Below are 22650 nucleotides of genomic sequence, written 5' to 3' on the forward strand. Positions count from 1 at the left end.
AAAAATGACAATTCAAGACTGTTTGAAAACGGTTTAGGGGCGGTTTAAGAGCAACTTAAAGGAAAAAATTAGAGGAAAATTTTATTGATTTTGTGACGACCCAACCTATGGGCCGGACCGGCACTAGGACCTGGGCCAGCCTAAAGCTCCTGAGGCCCGTAGTAAGCCTAACTATTCACTTAACCCAACTCTAAGGCCCATTTGGGCCCAATTTCAAGAAATCAACCGGACAGAGTCCGGCCGTAAAATGGACCTACCAACGGGGAGTTTTTGACTCACCCGACCTGTAAACACAATAAATACCCAATTGGGGAGCTCAGCTCACCCTCCATATACTCATCAGCATAAAAATAAATGGGAGGTCAGCTCCCTCATCCAATCCATCAACATGCATAGAATATAAGTTTACCGGTCCAAAATAATAATTTAGTTTACAGACCCAAATCAAATAAACATTTCTAACATATGCGGAAATTATAAGATTTAATAAGTTTATACAAACATTAATAATCGACCTGCGAGGAAGAAAGCAGGTTAATCTCAAAAATATCCTCCTGTGGCCTGAAAAAATATTGAACAGGAGTGAGCGTTCGACTCAGAGAGTAAAATATCAATTTTAACCATAATCTCTATAACTATCTAAAACTAATGCATCCCGTAGAGTGAAATGCAACATCAACAACATTTTCACATCATAACATCAAAAAGGTAATTTGGAGCACTCACGCACCCTGTAGCATCAATCATAATATATGGGAACTGATCCCCTATACAGCTCTCTTAAATCCAACCTGGTGCCAACGAAGAACTCAAGCCGGACTTTCGCTTAATAAACCAAATCGAGGGTCCCAGCGAAGAACTCAAGCCGTGACTACCCCTCGAAGGATCGGGTCCCAGCGAAGAACTCAAGCCGTGACTACCCGTCCTATCCATAGTCCACACCACATCACACGCACGCCAACGCACGCACACTGCTCCAAATTACCACAACAACATCCATGGCACTTTAACAGTTATCAATGCAACATAAATCGTGCCTAGAGTTTAATTACATAAATATATGCATATAAGTGATGCATGGGCATACTTGAACATATAATAATAGTGAAATTACAATTAAAATTAATATTTTACTCATAGACTTGACGATGGTCACTGAGGCGGCTGAGCGGAGGAAGAAGGCTGTTCCGGCTCACCTGACAATTTTATTACAATCATTTAATAAATTTAACTCAATACAAACAAAGAAAAAGACCAATACGTCCTAAGTCGTGCCGAAAATCCGGCAGAGTCTCTCCTATACCTAGGACCTACCCAACCTGCAAAAGGGCTCAAAACACACTTCTATATTCACAATCCATATGTCCACAACTCAATCACATCACACAGCCTCTCCTGGGCCCACCAAATCAATCATCCATCACAACATGTAAAATTTCAATTTAGTCTCTATAATTGACCATTTTTGCAAAAATTACCCAAATAAGCTCTAAAAATTCTAAAACTTTGCCCCGCGGTCCTTAGCAATATTACTAGACTATTGCAAAAAGAATCATAATTTTCTAAGCTACCACGAATATTTTATAGATTTTTAATCCTATTTAAGCACTAGAAAATTACGAAAAAGCAAGGTTCGGGTTTACCTTTGCCGATTCTGACTTTGGGGACGCGCTCGGGACGTCTGACAATGGGAGGATAGCCAAAACCTCGATTCAATTCGGAGACTTTTCCGGTAACGGGTCTGTCTGGCCGGAAATTCACAAACCCGGACAACTGTCGAATTTCCGCGAATTGAGGATACCTACACGAAGCCCATAACACAGGGGTTAGTACATAAATTTTTTAGAATTTTCTAAGCTCATTTAATGCTCGGAAAAACACTGCGAAGTTCCGTGAGACCCACCGAAAAACGGTGTCAGAAAATTTTGAAATTTATATCCCCCCGAAGCTCTCGACGTGTGGAGCGCTCTGGTACTCTCGGTTTTCTCGTGGGATTCACGGTTTTCGAGAAATCTAGCCCAAAAGTCGAAATGGGCTAAAAACTTCCCGAGCAAAAATTGGACAAACCGCTCGATGGATTTTGGCATTCTTGGTGTCTATGGAAAGCTCTCGTCGAGTAGATGATTTTAGACACAAGACCCGGTCCAATTGGTGGCCGGGGAAGCCGAAACGCCGCGCACGCGAGGGAGGGAGTTCGCGCGCGTTTTTCGGCCGCTTAGCGCACACTGGCCGGGAGTTCGAGAGGCGCCGGCCTACTGGGTGGCAGGAGGAGGTGGCTGGCAGGCGGCAGGGGCAGGAGGAGAGAGAAAAGAGAGAGAGAAGGAAGAGAGGTCGACGCGCGCGGGGAAGGAAAGAAGAAAAAGGAAAAGGCCGGTCAGATTCGACCGGTCCGATCCGGTCGGGTTCGATTCAGACGGTCCGATTCAAAATACAAAATTTTAAATTTTTACTCTGCCTCGGGACCGAAAACGAGGTCCAAAAATTTCAAAAAAAATTTCAGAAAACTCAGAAAAATACGTAGACTCCAAATATATTTTTAGTTTTACCACGTGGTCTTTAAATTAATTTTTAAAAATCATCAAAGTTTATATTTTTAGAAAATCGAACCCGATTTTTAAAATCCGAAAAATCTCAAAAAAATTCTTAAAATTTAAATAAAATTAAAATACAAAAAATGCTCATAAAATTTAAAATTTTGGGGTGTTACAGATTTAGAATTTAAGTTATTTGAAAAAATATTTTAATTTTTCTTAGAAATATTTCAATCAAAATAAAATAAGAAAAATAAGAATAAAAATAACTTATTTTTAAGAAAAATTTAATAAGCAAAGACTTAAACTTATTAAAAAAACTAGAGATAAAATTAATTTAAAAAAAAATAGAAAAATGTACATGAACTTAATTTTGCCTATGCATCCCTTTAGGACTTAGAGGAATCAAAATTTTCAGTTATAAATTGAGAGAAGGAGATTGAGGTGGTTTGGTCATGTGAAGCATAGACATAGGAAAACTCCAATTAGACAAGTAGAGCATATTGGGTTGAGGATATAATGAAAATAATAGGTAGACCTAAACTGACTTGGAGTAGAATAGTACAATATGACCTAGAAGCATTACACATTTTCGAGGATTTAACCCAAAATCGTTTAGAGTGGAGAAAGAGAATCCATATAGCCGACCCCAATAAATTTTTGGAATAAAAGCTTAGTTGAATTGAGTATTATTTGCCATTTTTAAAAAAATTATATAATAATTGATAATTAAAAAAATAAAAGAAAAAAAAAATCAAAATAGAGGGTATTGAAAATTTTATTGAAGATATAAAATAATAGCAGAGTAATTGAGATAGTATTAAAAATTTCAGTGAGTATAAAAATAATAAAGTAGGGGAATTGTGAAAGTACTGAGAATTAAAAGGAGTGTAGAAAATAATTATTTAGAAAATTCGAGAGAAATTGAAAGAGTATTAAGAATTAAAGAGAGTGTAGAGAATAATTGTGTAGAGAATTAATGATATATATATATAAATGAATTAGGAGTAGAGTGAAGTGTTTATTAAATTTTTTTATATTTAAATCACCGGTTTGGTCCGATTCAAAATCGTCGGTTTAATCCGGTTCGAAACAGTCGGTTCACGGTTTTTAAAAATTATGAACCTGAACCAAACTGTAGAAGGACGATTTCGATCCGGTTTGAAGCGGTTCCGATTTTAATCGGTTTCGGTCTGATTTTGACTGAACCAATTTCAGCTCGATTCTGATTCGAAACTGGACCGTAACCACCCCTAGTAGTGGGGAAGGTGGATAAGCAAGGCTAGGGAGAAGCTGGGAGGTGCTGTGACAGGAGATAGTGGCAGGGGAGAGAGAAATGGCAAGAAAAAATTGAGAGAACTCAGAGGAGAGAGGAATGCCTTTGGTGGATGAGAGAGATACTTTATTTTACTTGTATAGTGTTAAAAATAAAAGTGCAATAAAGTCAATAAATTTTATGTTACAAATTAAAATTTAAGACTTAAGCATAATTAATTAATACGAGTATGCTAGCTATTAAAGATTCAAGATTTGATCACATGGCTTTCAACCGTGTTATAAATTATTGAATGGCTGCTAGGCTCGATGTTCTTTAGCACACCACCTGTTTGTTGTTTGGACTTGTGGATCTCAAGCATCATGAAAGTAAAAAAAATAAAAAATTCGCCCTTTTTTCTGTTCTAGTTCAAACCCTAGCTCAATTGTACTATGCTTCTAGTCAAAGTTCAAACACTTGCATCCCACAGATACCCAGATTGATTCCTTTGCATTCATATCCTCTAGGGAATATTTCTTTTTCCCTTTTGAAAATTGTTTGTTTAAACCAATTTTGTTCTCATTCTCTTCGAATATTTTTAAAAAATAATACAAGCCAAATTCACCACTTCAATTAAAATTACTTTTTTACTTCTCAATTATCAGTTTGCCAATTGGATTTTGTAGTCTTGCTGTGGAGAGAGCAAAAAGATGCCGCCTCCCCTCAGGCCTCATCTCTCATACTCTGCCCATCTACAGAGAGGTAGGCCATCCAGAGAAAAAGTACATCCCAAAACCACAAAACCAGAACCAATACCCAAAAACAAACTCTTTTTTTGAGCACATTAAGGCACTCCAAACTCAACCCTTCAAGCTTTCCTTAGTTTTAGCCAAAATCCACTTCTCAAATCCTTCAAAAAACTTTCAAAACTGTCATGATTTGATCTATCAACGCCTGTACCCAAATGGGTTTTCCCTCAAAACCCTTTTCTCTCCTCCTTTGTCTCTCTCTTTTTCTCTTTGCCAATCCAGCTCAATCTGCCACTGATTACAACACTTTGGTGTATAAGGGCTGTGCAAAACAGACTTTTCAAGATCCAACTGGTGTATACTCACAAGCCCTCTCTGCTCTCTTTGGTTCTTTAGTTTCCCAGTCAACTAAAACCAAGTTCTTTAAAACCACCACTGGGACTGGCCAAACCACAATCACCGGTCTCTTTCAATGTAGAGGAGACCTTAGTACTGGTGACTGCTACAAGTGTGTCAGTGGATTGCCAGTGTTGACCGACAAACTCTGTGGCAAAACCATAGCTGCAAGAGTCCAGCTTTTTGGGTGCTACATTTTGTATGAGGTTTCTGGGTTTACTCAGGTTTCAGGTATGGAAATGTTGTTCAAGACTTGTGGAGCTACAAATATAGCAGGAAGTGGGTTTGAAGAGAGAAGGGATACTGCCTTTTCAGTAATGGAAAATGGTGTGGTTAGTGGCCATGGGTTCTATACTACCAGCTATCAATCTATGTATGTTTTAGGCCAATGTGAAGGTGATGTGGGGGATTCAGATTGTGGAGTGTGCGTGAAAAATGCTGCGCAGAGAGCTCAGGTTGAATGTGGGAACGCTATTTCAGGACAAATCTATCTGCACAAGTGCTTTATTAGCTACAGTTATTACCCAAATGGGGTCCCCAGGAGATCATCATCATCATCATCTTCTTCATCTTCATCTTTATCAGGTAAAGTGGAAGATTTGTTTATTTATTGAAATCTAGAATCTAGGGCTGAAAGAAAAGTTTTCAGATTTTTATTCATTTGTTTATCATTTTGTATAATAAAGCTTGTTGGGTGGTTGAATTATTTTCCTATTTGTTTTCTATTTCACCTTAGAAGAGACCATATCTAATAAATCTGTGGGCATCTTTCTCTCAATAGAGATTAATTGGCTTGATTATATTTTGTGTAAAGAAAGATTAGTGGTTTGTCATTATGTTTGACATGATTTAATTAGACTAAGCATATATCTATTTCATATTGTTAACAAGGAATGTATTTGGTGGATGTGGGGACAGGGCAAAATACAGGAAAGACAGTGGCTATTATATTAGGAGGGGCAGCCGGAGTAGGGTTCCTGGTTATATGCTTGTTGTTTACAAGAGGTTTAATGAAGAAACATGATGGTATGCATTTACTACATGAGATTGAATCTTATCCTCCTTGTTCATAGTTTAATATCTCTTTTGTTTTCTAAGGCTGAAATGGTTGGATTGTGTTATTTTGTGCAGATTTTTGAGAGCAAGAGATGAACCTTCAAAAACGCAAACATCGCTTTTTTTGGAGTTTGGATTCTTCCTACATTTCCATTTCTTTTCCAAAGCAAAAGTTTGGGTTCAAATTTTGGTGGAGAAATGTAGTTAAGGATGGTAAATCTGGGGTCTTTATTAAATCTTCGTGGGAGAGTTTATTGGGAAGGCAAGCAAATTATTGCATGAATTTTTTGTGTGTTATTATATATATAAATATATTTCGACAGAGGTGAAAAGGATGTTAGAATGAATGTTTGCCATCGGATGAATTACAAAGAAGGTTTGAAATGAAGTAATTAATGGGGTTGGCTTTTTTTTTTTTTTTTTTTTTTCCTCTATGGCCATGTACATGTGGATGTTTGTCTTTTTTTTTTTTTTTTTTTGGTTTCTCTAGACTCATGATTCTCTATTTCTTCACTGTTTTATGCTTTTCAGAAAGTTGTAACTTGTTGTAACTTGTCTCTTTGAAAAGCAGTGACATCTTTCTCTTTCCACACAAAAGCACAGTTAATTAAGAGAACCTATTTTTCTATTTTATTGCTTGGATTTACTATGATACTTGAGTATAAATCCTCACTTGAGTATGGCTCGAGGTTGGTAATTATAACATTTATAGGCTTCTTGATGCAGGTTCTCGGCCCGGTTGTGATATTTCATATTTGGAAGAAACAGTAGCCATAGATTCACAGCTCTTACACCCACCAAATCCCCATTCCCCCAAGCTCGATGAGAAGCTGCTATTTAGGGGCTAGAGCTTTTGTACACTCCAAGCCTTCAGTGGGTGCCGAACTCTTTAATCATTAAATTTTTCATATGGGTTGAAACATGGTAGAAATTATACAAAAGAACACAAACATCCACTTAATTTATGAGAGAACTGGTTTGGTTGGATTCAGTTCGGTTTTTCTCAGTTTGGGATTATTGTCAGCGGCAAGAATGAATCCGCAGCCATCTTGAAAGCCAAGCCTGTCGCACCGTCGATCATATCCAGTGCACTGCACATGAGCCCATCGACACTTGCAATACAAATACCTTTCAACCCCTTAAACCAACAAGATAATCTTGTCTTCGCCTAAATAAAAGTTTGAAGCTTTTAAATTATTTATATGTTCATGAGGAGTGGTCGCCCATGAACAATGTTGGATCTCAACAGATGGCAATAGCAGTCCCCATGACTTCGGAGGACACTTTGCATTATCCAATAAAAATGTAAAATTGCATAAACAGGATTTAAAGCAAAACCATAATCAGAAACACGACTTCAATCCTCAAATGAACTTAAAGCAATTAGATCAAAGCAAACGGAAGGCGGTGGAGATGAGATTGCAGAAAAATTAAATTAAAAAATTTTTATCAAACAAAACAAACTAAAAATAGTGTTAAAAAGGATTGAAGCATACCACAGCTGGGCGCGAGAGATTGAAAGTTGTAGAAAGTTATCATAAAGCTTCCATTGCATGGCATGGCAACAAAGCATCCAATAGAACCAAACACTGACCCGCGCATCCTCCGTGCATGCCCAAGCCATCATATCTCCTCGCACTGAGCTTTCCTTCTTCAACGGCTTAATCACTCTCTACGCCAACTCTATTATCCCCTTATCGTCTCCTACTCCCATCGTCTCTTCTGTCAACTCTCATCTCCCAACGTCGTTTAACGGACATCCCTCATTTCTGTGCACACTCACTCCTTCCTCTCCACGCTCCGCCACCATTTTCTCCCCACCCAACGCACCCTCGCTTCCCTCTTCGAAGCCTGCACCAACCTCTCCTCTCTGTCTTTTGGCCTCGCTCTTCACTCCATGGCTTTCAACCTCTCCCTCAATACTCAACCCTTTCTTGGTTCTGGATTGATTAGCTTGGCGCTAAATATCGTTTGCCTCAGAACGCACGGAAGGTGTTCGATGAAATGGTTCTCTGAGATGAGGTTTGTGACGGTGCTTTGATTGTTGGCGGGCGCAGAATTCTAGACCGATAGATGCGTTGCCGGCGTTTGTTGAGATGAAGGGTTGTAATGTGGGGTCGACGATTTCTACTGTTTCTGGTGCTTTAAATGCAGCCTCGCAGATGGGGTCGTTGGAGCATTGTAGAGTGATTCATGGCACGCTGTTGTTGCGGGATTGTAGGGGAACGTGGTTGTAGGGAGTACCTTGATTGGTGGATATAGGAAAGCGCAGTTGTTGCGTGGGTTGAACATGGTGGGTTGGAATGCTATGATAGATGTTTATGCTCAACTGGGGGATAAGGGCGCCGTGCTTGGCATGTATAATGATATGCAGGCTAAAGGGCTCGTACCTGATAGGTTCACTCTTTTGGCTTTCTTAACGGCTTTCTGTGATGCTGGTTTGTTTCTTGAGAGTGAACACTGGCTTCGAAGGATGAGAGTGGAGTACAGGGTCGAACCACGTATTATAAATGCTTGGTGGGTGCAGTGGGGCAAGCGGGACGATTGGAGGAAGCAGAGCAGATTGCAGTGACAATGCCGTTTGAGCCAGATGCTGCAGTCTGGCGAACATTGTTATCGTCTCGTGCATATCATGGTGCAGCGGACAAGGCCTGTGAATGGCTAAGAGGCTATTGGAATTAGACCCTCATGATGACTTGGCTTATGCAATTATTGCGCATGTGTTATCGGCTAAAGGAAGGTGGGATGAAGTTACTGAATTGAGGAAAGCTAATGAAATATAGGAGGGTGAAGAAGAAACAAGGGAAGAGTTGGATTGAAGTGAAAGGAAAGGTTTATGTGTTTCTGGCAGAGGATAGGAGGCATGAGAGACAAGAAGAAATCAAGTTAGCTGAGTTGATGGAGAAGATAGACAAATTAGGACAAGTGCCGGTTTGGGATGAGATGTTGCTAGGGGTAATGGAGAAAAGGGAGGCCCTTTGGTATCCTCGCATCTGGTGTGGTTAGTGGAGTAGCCCCACCAGGGAAGGCATTGAGGATTGTGACAAACTCGAGGATTTGCAGGGATTGCCATAAGGCTTTTAAGTATTTCAGCAGAGTCGTGAAAAGAAAGATTATTGTTAGAGGAGTTGACATATACTATAGATTTTTGAATGGTAGCTGTACTTGTGGAGGAATTTGGTAACTAATTGAAAGGAGTCCTCCTTCATAATACCCGATATGACACAGAATACACTCCCCTTCAATAAGTTACTATTCCTTTTTAATACAATCCAATGCGGCAACGATGAAGTTGCTAATGGGATGCGAAGGTGCACATTTGGACAAGTAAATTTTCTGTTTGACAGTTAAAAATCAAAGCTCTTGTTTAGATGGGTTAAAAATCACTAATTAATTTTTTACATGTGTTTCTTTTCCTCTGCACTTAAAAAAACAAAATCAAAGATTTCCTTTATACAGAACGAATAATGGGCGAGGATGTTTATTTGGTTGGTGATGACTCATGAATAATGGGTTGCTTACGAATCAAGAGGCATTTCAGCTCTTCATCCATATGCTTCATTTGTATGTGTGCGGAGGAATCTATCATGCATGTCCCAAGGGATTGTCCTGTGGCGATGCAACTTCGTAGATTTTCGCAACCTACTTTGGAATGATTGTGTTTTGTAACTCAGGGGCTACGGTTAATGATTGGATTTTACTAAACTTGGAGCTGAGTTGGATTGACAGTTTTGATTTACCTTTGGTCCTCGTTCGGAGAGGGTTGCTGGCTTCTTTAGAAGAGAAGTAATGAGGCCATTTTCGCTGCTGGTTACAAGAGTGTCGACGTTTTATTTCAGGAAATCTTGTCCCAGACTCCCATGCCAAAGCTTTTAATGAGGTGATGTCGTGCATGGCGACAACAGGCAGTAGTAGTACTCGAGAAAAAATTTTCGTTGGGTCCTGTTCAGTGGTACAAAGTTAAAATTGATAGGGTCTTTTAATTCTGTCTCAGGGAGAGCTTATGGTGGTGGGTTGGTCGGGGATAGCGCAGCCGGGTGGATAAGTGGTTTGTAGCTAATCTTGGTAGTTGCTTGATCATGAAGGCCGAACTGTGGGCTTTGTTTCAGGAAACTTGCTAAAGAGTTGGGGTTGCGTACAGTTATTGTAGAGTGTGATAATGAAGGGAAGTCTCCATGGCAAAGGGTGCTACGGTTCCTTCGGGTAGTTGCTTGTCCCTTGTTGCTTCAGTCCGTGGTCTCTTGCAGTCGGCTTGGGAAGTGCAGGTGCTCCTTGTTTATGGAGAAGCAAATTCTTCAGCAGACATTGGCTAGTCATGTTAGGAACTTTGGGTTGGGCTATCATATTCTTCAAGTTCCTCCTTTGGATTTACTGCCTTGGTTAATCCACGAAAAGGTGGGAGTTGGGATTTACCCGTAGTTCGTCTTTGTTTTTGCTTTTGTGAGCTTTGCTCCTCCTTTGTTACCAATAAATAAATAAATAAATAAATAAATAAATAAATATATATATATATATATATATATATATATATATATATATATATATATATATAAAATAAAAAAGAAAGACAGACAGTGCATATTCTTATCCGAATAAAATGTGAATAATCTTTTTATTTGAGTTTGAAAAAGAAAAGATAAAAGTGTTAGTATTACCAAATATTAAAGTAGTTTTACTAGTGTATTCCCATTTTGTATTGTTAATAATAAAGGGCAATGGAAGAGAATGAAAGAGTCGATAATATTTATTGTGGTGCCAGGTGCACATTGTTGGTTTCTTTTTTACCCCCCATGCTACATCATCTCTTGGCTACTCATGCGATGGTGTGGTTTTTGAATAACTGAATCACATGACTAACATGAACAATTGCAGGAGATGAATATTTGAAACATGTATTAAGCAATATTTTAATGGTTTTGATCGCAGAAAAAGCAAAGACTAAGAGTGGGTTTTCCCCAACATAATCAAAATCTCACTGAAGGGCTTACTCTTGATAACGACCAAGCCATTAGCACATAACAAGCTTACAAGCAACCACCAAAGCTTGTAATTGAAAGTAGAAACAATGGGTTTTCCCCTTTTGTGGAAAGCCAAGATACAAGCAAAGAAACTTCAGAAAACAGAGCATTTCCACCACCCTTAGCTAATCTATAAAGTGCCTCCAATTAGAATTTGTCAAAACCTAATACCAATTGAACTCCAATAACACACTGGGAAGCTGCCAAAACCTGATACACGTTGAAAGCCATACCACACCATCAAAGCTATTCATGATTTGAACCTGTGAGCCATATTGGTTATCATTGGAAGGTCATAGAGAGTTGCACCAACTCTTCCCCTCATGGACAATGCACAAGTAGACAATGAAAAACATTGGAACCAAACTAGTAGAACAAAGGCATAAATCAAGATCAGAACCTTTGATCAAGCATCATTCACAAACGAAAAAAGCATCAGATATATCACTGTTTTGACTTTTCGAAATGGAAATGCATCTTGCAACCACAACATGGTGAGTAAGCTGAAAAAAGTTTAAGTGATACAAATCAGAAGTTTTCCCCAAAATTCATTAACATGGGAAAGGCTATTCCTGCATCAAAAAATTAGGCGCCCAACCAAGTGTAGACGTCACACTGAACCTAGTGGATTAGAGTAGAAGAAGTGAAGGCAAAATGGACTCCATTCCTGACAGGCAAATGCAGTTCTCTAATCCAAAGTGACAATGCTTATTATTACTGAAGATGACTTGGAGATCAATTTAGAACCCAAATTTCAGCCTCATGTGTGTTTATCCAGATATAAATCGATTTGGGTATATACCCATAACATTTCGAGTGAATTAGCTTATGTTTCTAATTCAGCACCAAATTTATTAAACTTTTTTTATTCTACTAATTTCCCTGCAACAAATTGCATATCAAGAACAGCATAAACAATACTAAAATCTAAGATTAATCCTCAAGTTTCCTGTGAAAAACCCCACATTCATCATCCAGTAATTAAAAAAAAAAAAAAAAAAAAACTAAATCACTAGTTCACTATCACCAAATATTTTTACTTGAACAGACCCAATCGGGGGAAAAAAAAGCATCACTTGTTGATTGGTGCAGGAGGGGCGCCGAGGAGGCTCTGCTGCTGCAGCTCGAGCTCACTGATCTGCTGCTCGCGGTCCATCTCGATGATGAGTGGTACCACCAGGATGAGGAAAGTGGTACCAGCGATCCACGCCGCCTTTCCCGTGCTCTTAGCCAGCCTCTTCGCCACGTATGCCGCGTCATTCGCCGCATGTTTCGCAGTGCTCACGATAGCTGAATCCGATACGGTGCGCGTCACTCTCGCAACGATCCCTTCCTCGCCGCTGCTGTTACCGCTAACAAGCCGTTTCTTCCCCAGAGAAGCCATTGAAAGGGTTTTGGATCAAATATTACCTTTTATAGCTGAGGAGAGAACCAATCCTTATTTGACACATAGGAAGGAAGAAAGTAAGCATCATGTGAGAATGTTTGAGAAAATTATTATTTAATTTTTAAATTTTTATAAAATTAATTATTTAATATTATATTTTAAAAAATATTTTTTTTAATTTTTATATTTTATTTTTATTAAATTACTTAACTTCATTATTAATTTTTTTATTAATAATGTTAATTAAATTATTATTTAATTTTTTTATTTTAATAAAAATAAATCAATTAATTTTTATATTTTAAAAAATATATTAATTAATTCTTATAATTTAATTCTATTAATTATTTAAGCTCATGATTATTTTTTAAATATAAAATACCTTAATCTTCTCCCTCTATTTTATATTTATTAATAAAAAATATTACAAATTATTACATAAAAATATTAATCATTTATCCTAAATCTCTAAATAATTTAAAAAAATTTAAATTTAGCCTATATATAACAATTTTTATTTTTATCAAAGAATATATTTTTTAAAATATTATGTTCTTTTAATATAAAAATTAAATAATTAATTTTATTAAAATAAAAAAATTAAATAATAATATTTTAAAAAATACATAGATCAATTAATTAATTTTTTAAAATAAATGAATTAAATAATAAATTATTAATATTAACTAATATAAAATTTAATAAAATAACTAAAGATTTTAACGAAAATAAAATATAATAACTAAATAATATATTTTTTAAAATATAGACATCAAGTAATTAATTTTATTAAAATATAAAAATTAAATAGTAATTTTTTTTTAAAAAATTTCTTTATTTTTTTATTTTAATTTAGTTATTTATTTTTGGAGAAAAATTATTTGACCATTTTAGGAAAAAAGCCAAAATTATTTAATAAAACCTTTCCATGAATTATTTATCTTACAATTTTACCTAATAATTTCTCGGCAAATTATTAAAATTATCACTAATATATGTGTGATAATTAAAATTATATCAAAATATAGCAATATTGACTTTAGCAATAGCAAATTGAAGTTCGTAGTGATTTTTATAACAAATTGAAATCACATTAATCAAACACTTCATTGAATTAGTCGTAAAATTAATCATCATCAGTGAAACTAATGGGAGGATTAATTAGTAACCCAATGTCTATGATTATCCTAAAAATTCATAAATACTATGCAATTTGTTTTAAACAATAACTATATATTTAATTATTATTTATTTATTATTTAATGTCAAATATAGATATAAAATTTAAAATTAAAAAAAAATAGGTTGCATTGTGGGCCCAAACCACTGCCCACTGGTCTTGTCATCTTTTAAACCATTTTTTAATGGGGTAAATATATACTTAATTATTAAGAATTACAATTTTAATAATAATTTATGTGAAATTATGTTAAATAAGTGTAAATTATATTTAATGAGCTATAGATTATAATTCTCATAAAAATAAAATATTCTAAAATATCTTAATGGGTGTATATTTTTAAAAACTCGTTGTCCAAAACATTGAACATGTGCATTAGCATTAATGGGGTGTTTTGACCAAAAGATGATTCCTTTTCTCCTTCCATCCCATTTACAAACACTCAGCACAATCTGTTCCAAAACTTTTGTTGCAAAATCCCTGCCTAAGAATATCCACGTTACCATTTTACAATCACTTCTTTCTTTCGCTCTTTCTGCCTTTTTATGCTTTACTTTCATGTAGCTTAGCTTCACACCCAGCAGAATAACCTCTTTCTCTTCGATACTGAACCACAAAAGTGGGATTTTGATCTGATTTTCTTTTATAGAAAATATCAATTATATATTTGTTTTCTGATATGGTTATTTTGTTTTCTCTGCAATTTTTCTTTCAGTGTATCCGAAGGTTAAGGATAGAACACAAAGCCAAGATGATCAACGTGATGCGCATCACCATAATTGGAATTCTTTGCTTTCTTTCAAGGATATCCAGTTTCTCTTGCTGCAGGATTCTTGTTTTCCAGGTATTTCTTGTTCTTGTCTATCCTATATCAGTCTTTCTCTTTCTGGTTAATGATATTATTTTTTTGCTATTGGGCTAAAACTCTTTTTTTTCCCCTTGTTCTGGGAATTCTTGTTCCTGTTCTTCTTCTTCTTCAATGAAATCAACAAATATCATTGTTCTTTTCACAATTTAGTGTCAATCTGTTTGTTGGATTTTGATCATATATTCCCTAATGCCATTTACCATGTGCAGTGAAGGACTACCAAGATGTTTCTCCGCCACCCATTGCAAGAATTCCCAAGTCTTATGTATCAAAAGTACTCCTGCCAACACTTAAAGAGTCTGCCTCTGAAGGTAAAATTTTACTCTCATGTCATTTCCAACCCAATATTCCCATTGATAGAGGTGTTTTAGTTTTTCATTTGGGTTCTTACAAACGATTCTGTTTAATTCACAGAACTAGACAAGAAAAGCAATTCTGATGAGGAGTACAGACCAAATATTAGAGCCAGTTCAGTCCCACGTCCCCGTGCTGTCTTATCCAGCCCTGGTAATTTTCATTTTTTGTTTTCTTATATTATTGTAAATTCATAGTTTCGTTTACCAAGTATTTTATATCATCTGCTATAATTGTTTTCATTTTGTCCATGATGCACAAACTCTTACCTCCAAGAACTTCGCATGGATAGACCACATTAGAATAATCACACATATTTGGAGGGAATAAATTGTTTGTATTTGCTTTTGTTGTGTTTGCATTGTTAGGCTGCCTGGATTATGTATATATGTTGTGTATATTCATCCTCAAATCAATATATGTGGCATAACGGCCTTTAACTCATGGCATTTCCTAATTTTGTGCTTAGACAATGATGCAATGATTGGAAATAAAAACAGAGTTAAAGCAGTGCGGCCTTCAGCTTTGAAGAATCATCATTCTATACAAAGTAGACATGCAGAGTGTAAGGTTGCCCCAAGTCAAGCCGTTGATGGAAGTCATCTGAGCACAAGGAAGTCCAAAGACACTATTGATAATAATCTTGAAGGAAAGAAAACGCCAACTACTGCAATATCAAGCCATAGAAGAAATATTACAAATAATAAACCGAGTTCTGCAAGAATCTCACAGATTTATCATACAAATTAGGTCTGTATCAAGTCATTAGTATAGAGACTTTTGTTTCCTTGGAAGTACCACAGGCTTTGTGACAAATTACAGTTCTTCTATACCATCGAAAATACATGAAGAGCAATATTGGTGCAGCATTATCCTGTTTCATCTTTCTCAATATTTACTTGAATATTTAAGTTTCGCTTCGCCCTTTAGCAGTAGGCAGCTAATCATTCGGTGCTTCCATAGTTCCATATGATTAACAAGGTTATGCAAAAACAATGAAAGATGAAGAAACTAAAAGCGGAAAACTTTCTGATAAACAAATGAAGAAAATGGCCATCTACAATTGTGAAAGAAAGATATAGAATTCTACTTGGTACTGAAACAACTCTACTCATGAAAGGAAAAAAGATAGATGCTGGTTCAAATGGTTTCTTTGTGACTCTGTGTACAAATATTGAATTGATAAACGAATACAAATCCCTGATAATTCTCACAAGAAAAAATAGGTGGAGGGTTGGAGAGATAGATTACACATTTCAAAACAAATTTACTTTAGCTATCATCTTGTGCTGAATTACATTCGATCATGTCCCCCTCCTGGTTCTCCATAATGATCCTAGCGGTCGGCACCAATTTCCATGCATTTGCTAGTGCAGGTAAAAATATACATCTGTTTTACAGTTTCCAAACTAAAGATCTAGTTAGTTGAAGATCTAAGAGTAATGGTTTTAAGATGTGTTTATCAAAATTTGTGTAGTCACATTTAAGTCAATTCCCACTTCTTGTGAAACCCCTCATAATTATCTATTCATGGATTCTTTTGACTGGTGGAGGCAGAAACTCGTGTCCCAGACCCAAATCTGATCTCATGTTCTCAGCTGCCAAGTTCCAATCGATTTGTAGTCTTGTACAGTCAGCTCTTCCTTCTTTTTAGGTCACTCAGTATGAAACAGAGTGTTGGTAGCAGAATGTTCACCCTAAGGTCCATCGAGTGCAACTTGAAATTGCTCAAGAGCAGTAATGGATTTTGAAACCATAATCTCCATGTCTTTATGGAGTAAGTCTAAAAGACAACAAATCCTACTGAAGTCTTGATGTGAGCTATCTCCTGAAAGAAACACATGCCCATTGTTGTTTACCTCAATCCAACTACAACCTGGTTGCTTCTTGACTCCCTTCTCTTTCATTTGGTTCAAAATATACTCTGCATCTTCTCTTCTTCCGACATTCAAGTACATTTCCGCCAGAATCAAATATATGCCAGACCTATTGGGCTCTATCTCCAACAAACTCTTGCCAGCAATCTCACCAATTCTAATATTCTTGTGAATTCTACATGCTCCAAGCAAAGCTCCCCAGACACTTGCAGGGACTTCAATTCCATCTGCTCTCATTTGATTTACAAAAGTCATTGCCTCATCAATGAGTCCATATCTTCCCAAAAGGTCGATAAGGCAGGTATAATGCTCATTGGTTGGCTGCAAACCACAATTGTTTTTCATATAATCAAAATAGTATCTTCCTTGGTCCACCAATCCTGAATGGCTACATGCAGACAGAACACCAACAAAAGTTATGTGATTGGGCTCAACATCAGTTAATCTCATTTGTTCAAAAATCTTTATAGCTTGTTCACCAAATCCGTGGTGAGAAAATCCACAGATTATAGAATTCCAAGAAATGATATTATGACTAGGCATAGAAGAGAATTCCAGCAATGCAGAGTGCATGTGCCCACACCTTGCATACATGGTAACCATTGCATTAGAAACTTCAGTAACATGATCAAAACCTGTTTTTATTGCCTCTGCATGGATTTGTTCACCAAGAAGTGAGGCTGGCAAGTCCGAACAGATTGTCAAAACACTAGTAAGTGTAGCTTTGTCGGGAGATGAACCTAACTCTTTCATTCTAACAAAAATTTTTAGACCTTCCTCACCATTACCATTTTCTCCTAATCCACAAATCATGACATTCCATACGGTTGTATCAGGAGTTCTCATCAATTTGAAAAGTTTGATAGCACCACTAACTTCACCTACTTCAAAATATCCAACGAGTATATTTGTCCATGACACTATGTCACCATATGGGAGTTTCTCAAGGAACCCATGAACTGCTTTGACATGCCCATTTCTTATTAATCCTAACAAAACCATGTTCCATGTCTTTTGGCATTTCTCTGGCATTTCCATGTAGAAGTTAAGAGCATCATTGACTCTTTGACAACTTACCAATCCATTTATGAAACACTTCCAAGAGTCAAGATCCCGCTCTGGCATTTTTTGAAATAAAATTTCTGCCATTTCAATCCGCTGGTTTTCCATATACCCAACCATCAAGGCGTTCCAAGCTTGGACATCTTTTATGGGCATCTCTTCAAAAAAATCATGAGCTTCCTTAATACGTCCCACTCTTGCAAACCCAGAAACCATAATTTTCCACGAAACAGCATCTCTAATATTCATTCCTCTAAAGTACTCCTTAGCCAAATCAACTTGTTGATTGTTCAATAGCCCGCCTATCACCAAGTTCCAAGAAATCACATTTCTCATATCCCATGGCATCCCATTGAATATTCTCACTGCTTCGTCAATCCACCCCTCATGAACATAACCCGCAATAATCGAATTCCATGAAACAACGTCTCGAAATGGCATGCCATCAAAAAGCTCCCTAGCACCATCCAAATCACCATACTGCATCAACCCGGAAATCACTATATTATATGTATAAATATCACGCTCAGGCATTACATTAAACAAACTGAGCGCCTTTTGGGATTGCCCATTCTTAAAGTAACCACGGATCATAGCATTCCAAGTGACGGTATTTCGTTGAGGCATTTCATCGAACAGGTCCTGCGCTTCGCTGATAAGGCCATTTTTCATGTATTTCGAGATCTTGGAATTGAGAGGTTTCAGGTAAGGGAGTGTTTTAGAAACGGGGCTTTGTGGGGAGATTGTTGGGCTTAAGATAGAGAGTGATTTGACGAGGTTTAGGGAGAGAACTCGGTTGAATTTGAGTAGGCCACGGTAGTTAGAGAGAGAGAACATATTCCTCCATTAATTGAAAGGAAACACAGAAGATTTGTCCAATCGCAGACCTGTATTAGTCAATGATTGGTTAATTATTTCTCTTGATTTTTCAATTTAATTTAATAATTAATTAGCCCTTTTTATTAAAAAAAATATCAAAAGATAATTTACCGATGACCGACCCTAATAAGGCCGGTTGAGATGAAAAACGGATTAAATCTTATTAATTGAATTAATCTTCGTTGGTTAATTAATTTTTAATTAATAAATTTAATTTATATAGTGCAATTTAAATTTACATATTATTTAAAAATTTACTGATAATTTTTTTTATATAAAAATTATTTTTTATACTTATTATTAATTTTTATTAACTTAATGTGATATTGGAAATGAATATTAATAATAAAAATAATAATCAAATTTTAATTCAAGAAAAATGATTTTTGCTAATATTTTATTTATTATAATTCCTAATTTTGCAACCATATGACTTAGCATTGATAATGGATAGAAAAAAAAATATACAAATCCTATTTTTAACTTCTACCATCCATTGTTACTTATTTATTTAGATGAAATACCCTATATTAATTTTGGTTGAGTGAAGAAAAGGAATTAAATATTTCTTCTTATTTCCCATGAAAAATCAAAACTGTGTAATGAATGAGTTTTAAGTGTGCTTCTCTACACATTGAACTCTCTTCGTTTAAGAGAGAAATTTCTCTCCAATTTAGTTTCATTGACGTTATTTTTTCTCAAGTCCGCCGAGCTCTGATTGTGTCCCCATCGGCTTCCCTTGCCCTTGGGTAAGGGGAGGCTTCTCTTTTTAGTTGGTTCCCTGTCCAGGTGTAGTAGATCGTCCTCCTGTCATTAGGTTTGGTTGTACTCCTGTCATTAGGTTTGGTTGTATATGGTTTTATGCGTTAGTCTTTCTCCTCTCCGAATGCAAGTATAGTTTTAATGTGAGGGCTTGTTTTCAAACCTGTAGTGTGTGAGCTATTGTGTTAATATTAGAAGAAAAGGATTTGGTGAATGGTCCCTTGGAGGAAGCTTCGTTTCCTATTCGTAGGGTCTCTATCTTCTTCTTTGTCCTTTGTGGGTTGTTATTCATGTGAGGAGGTTCCTTTGCTTTTGCCATTCAGCATCTCCGGGATTTGTTTTTACAACACGGCTAGAAAGGCCATCCCGTAAACATGGTGTGCCAGAACTTTGCAGCAGCACCTCTCTTCCATGTATAGTGGCAGAATTTGGGAAGCATATGTTTTCTCCATTGAAGTGCGGTGAGTGGATGGGCAATTTGTACCCTTTGCATTGCTAAATGGTGTTCGGCTTCGGTCTGCTCTGTAACTGTAGGTGGTAGTAATCAATCATCAACGCTTCTCCTTGTTCCTAGCTCATCCTATTTCACCTAGGGTTCTAGATTTGGGGCTGGGTTGATGTTGTAGGCTTGGCTTGGATTGGGTTGTATGTTTTGTTGGGTGAAATTCTTTGTGAGCTTCCCTCTCTGTGCAGGTTTTATACCCATTTCTATATTTTTGGCATATGAGCTTTTCATGCAATTAGCATATTAAAAAAAAAAAAAAAAATCAACGAAGATTAATACTGAAGAAAAAGGAGTTGATTCTTTGGGAAGTGATTGGCAATGAAAGCGAGGTCCACTGGCAACCCTTCAATGGTGAATCGTGGCCAACTTTCTACTTTAACAAAATAAATTAAACGGAATGTTTGGCAGTGATTAATTAGCTGGAGCATACACATGTACATATGTTCAATATTAATGTTATGCATACCATGAAACCAAAAGACATCCATTAATTCTCAAGCCATATAATGTTGTAATGTCTTAATTCCCAAGTAATAATTTCGGAATATGATATTGTTATGACTTTTGTTGTTCAAGTGTGAAGGGAAAAAAAAGTCAACTACTATAAAGTCTTCAGATTTTTCCATTACTTGCTACCTCACCTATGTATTTTCATAATTATAGAGTTGAATATGGGGCCAACTAGTTGTGACTCACAATGTAAAGGATGGTGGAGGTTTCTGGGTGTGGGTGGATCACGATAAAAAGGGGAGGGGGAGCAAGACCGTGGCTAGTTCTTAGGTTCATGAGGTGAGGGATGGGAAGAGGACAAAAAGAGGTAGAAAGGTATCAATGATGAGTAGGGCTGAGCACAATACGGTTCAAACTGAAAAATCGAACCGAATCGATTCAATTCGGTTCAATCGATTTAGTTTTAAAAGTTAATCGGTTTGGTTCGATTTTAATTTATAAAAATTTCGGTTATTTCGGTTCGGTTCGATTTTGAAGATAAAAAAAATCGGTTAAACCGAACCGAACAGAATAGTGATTTATATAGTCAAATCGAACTAAATCAAACCGAATCGATTTTTGAATTAATTTATTTTTATGGAAAATTTATGAATTATATTTAATTATATATATATTAATTATTTAATTTCATTGATTAATGGTTATTAGGTTCAAACCAAAGTTAAAATTAGACCAAATAACTTGAAAATCAAGTCTAAATTAAAAAATCAATTAAAAATTAAACCGATCGATTTAAACCGAACCGAACCGAATTAAAGCGATTCGATTTGATTCGATTTTTCACTAATTTCGGTTCGATTCGATTTCTAACATTAACGATTCAATTTTGATAATTTAATTCGGTTCGATTCGATTCGATTCGGTTTGAACCGATTACTCACCCCTAATGATGAGTATAGGTGAGTCATGACAGAAGGGGGAAAGGGTAAGGATTGATTGTTAAATTCGTGAGAGAAGAGAGCGGCTGACGGAGAGGGGTGAGCATTGGTAATGAGTTATGGTCTTTTCGTCCATGATTAATGGCTAAATGTGAGAAAAATGAACGAATTAACTACTTAATTAATGAAATCAAACATTGTGGATAAGCAATGTAATTATTAAAAATATAAAGATAAAATAATAAATAATGGTAATACATTTATTCTATACTTTAAATTTTTCCTACATTAATTAATAGTTCAAATTACACGTAATGTATGCTTTAATATTTTTCGATGAATGTTATTGTATTATATTAAGAGGTTGTTTGATTTACTTGTTGTGTACAGCTGATAGCTGATAGACACCTAAACAGGTGAATTAGATTGTTTGGTAAGTTTAAAAATATAAAAGCTAATGACTGATGAGTAACTGATATAGTATCCACCAGCTGCAGTTTGTATTATTTCTATTTTTAGAGCTATTTTGATTTTATTTTTTATTTTGATCATATTATCTTTTTTTATTTAACTCAAAAATTAATATTATTAATACTTTTATCATTTTTATTTCTAATTTTAATATCTTAATTAACTCATTTTAACTTTGTTAAAATATTTTATATTTTTTTATTAATAACATAAAATATAAAATATTTATTTACATCTAAAAACTTAAAATTAATTATAAAATTTTCATTAACAATAATAATTACTTTATTATTTTACCTATATTTTTAAAGTTATTTAATTATTTTTTAAAAGAACTTAATTATTTTCTTATTTTAATTATAAAATAAATGATATAATATAATAGATTAATAATTATATACTTATTTTAATAATATAATAAATGATATAATATATTAATTTAATAATTATATATTTAATTTAATAATAATAATATAATATAATAAATTTATAATTTTATATTTATTTCAATAATAAAATAAATTATATAATATATATATTTATTAGTCATTTCACATATCAATAATAATAATTAAACATAATTTTATTAAACACTTAATATAAATAAACTATTATCAACTACCAGTTATCAATTAACAATTATTCACTATATTTAATAGTTAAATTAAACAGACCTTAAAAAAAAATTTTAAATTAAATCGATTATATATTATTAAATAAGTGTAGTTGAATAATTGAGCATTTTATTTTGATATATAATTTATATTTAAGTTCCTTAAGATTATGCCACGTGTCCGCAACCACTATCCTTGGTCATGGATCTACGCGTTGCAAGGAAGTCAATTGAGCATGACCTGTAATGCTCGTCTTCTATTAGCACACCTCAAGAGGCACAAGGTGCCCACGATTCGC

General features: G+C 35.4%; 4 protein-coding genes and 1 pseudogene across 5 annotated transcripts; 3 read left to right on the forward strand and 2 right to left on the reverse strand.

Annotated features, from left to right (window-relative positions):
• Positions 1 to 4451: 4451 nt before the first annotated feature.
• Positions 4452 to 6397, forward strand: LOC110657921 (plasmodesmata-located protein 2). The gene is made up of 3 exons (XM_021815369.2): positions 4452 to 5516; positions 5850 to 5957; positions 6063 to 6397. Exons 1-3 carry the CDS (start codon positions 4751 to 4753, stop codon positions 6068 to 6070), a joined length of 882 nt encoding a protein of 293 aa, XP_021671061.2. The 5' UTR covers positions 4452 to 4750; the 3' UTR covers positions 6071 to 6397.
• Positions 6398 to 7019: 622 nt separating this feature from the next.
• LOC131179163 (putative pentatricopeptide repeat-containing protein At1g68930) lies at positions 7020 to 9291 on the forward strand (annotated as a pseudogene).
• Positions 9292 to 11916: 2625 nt separating this feature from the next.
• Positions 11917 to 12401, reverse strand: LOC110657920 (mitochondrial import receptor subunit TOM9-2-like). Its single transcript, XM_021815368.2, has one exon. The coding sequence runs from the start codon at positions 12387 to 12389 to the stop codon at positions 12078 to 12080; it is 312 nt and encodes a 103-aa protein (XP_021671060.1). The 5' UTR covers positions 12390 to 12401; the 3' UTR covers positions 11917 to 12077.
• Positions 12402 to 13906: 1505 nt separating this feature from the next.
• LOC110657919 (uncharacterized) lies at positions 13907 to 15686 on the forward strand. Of its 2 annotated transcripts, none has more exons than XM_021815365.2 (5): positions 13907 to 14191; positions 14288 to 14416; positions 14650 to 14751; positions 14855 to 14947; positions 15264 to 15686. In XM_021815365.2, coding segments are annotated over exons 1-5 (606 nt in total). In that variant the 5' UTR covers positions 13907 to 14190; the 3' UTR covers positions 15545 to 15686. The 2 variants fall into 2 exon arrangements, with proteins under 2 accessions (XP_021671057.2, XP_021671059.2); XM_021815367.2 differs by having other exon boundaries at positions 15295 to 15686.
• Positions 15687 to 15799: 113 nt separating this feature from the next.
• Positions 15800 to 18670, reverse strand: LOC110657918 (pentatricopeptide repeat-containing protein At4g02750). The gene has a single exon (XM_021815364.2). The coding sequence runs from the start codon at positions 18568 to 18570 to the stop codon at positions 16492 to 16494; it is 2079 nt and encodes a 692-aa protein (XP_021671056.2). The 5' UTR covers positions 18571 to 18670; the 3' UTR covers positions 15800 to 16491.
• Between the last annotated feature and the right edge of the window lie 3980 nt (positions 18671 to 22650).

The sequence above is a fragment of the Hevea brasiliensis genome, chromosome 4 (assembly GCF_030052815.1).
Source record: "Hevea brasiliensis isolate MT/VB/25A 57/8 chromosome 4, ASM3005281v1, whole genome shotgun sequence".
Taxonomy (NCBI): Eukaryota; Viridiplantae; Streptophyta; class Magnoliopsida; order Malpighiales; family Euphorbiaceae; genus Hevea; species Hevea brasiliensis.

What these genes read in the sequence shown, in the direction of transcription:
- LOC110657919 (XM_021815365.2), top strand. An exon ending in GCAGGATTCTTGTTTTCCAG is followed by an intron (nt 14,417 to 14,649) that starts GTATTTCTTGTT and finishes TACCATGTGCAG; the next exon opens with TGAAGGACTACCAAGATGTT. An exon ending in TGCTGTCTTATCCAGCCCTG is followed by an intron (nt 14,948 to 15,263) that starts GTAATTTTCATT and finishes TTTTGTGCTTAG; the next exon opens with ACAATGATGCAATGATTGGA.
- LOC110657920 (XM_021815368.2), bottom strand. Translation starts at nt 12,389, where the DNA reads ATGGCTTCTCTGGGGAAGAAACGGCTTGTTAGCGGTAACAGCAGCGGC.
- LOC110657918 (XM_021815364.2), bottom strand. Translation starts at nt 18,570, where the DNA reads ATGTTCTCTCTCTCTAACTACCGTGGCCTACTCAAATTCAACCGAGTT.
- LOC110657921 (XM_021815369.2), top strand. Translation starts at nt 4,751, where the DNA reads ATGGGTTTTCCCTCAAAACCCTTTTCTCTCCTCCTTTGTCTCTCTCTT. An exon ending in TTCATCTTCATCTTTATCAG is followed by an intron (nt 5,517 to 5,849) that starts GTAAAGTGGAAG and finishes ATGTGGGGACAG; the next exon opens with GGCAAAATACAGGAAAGACA.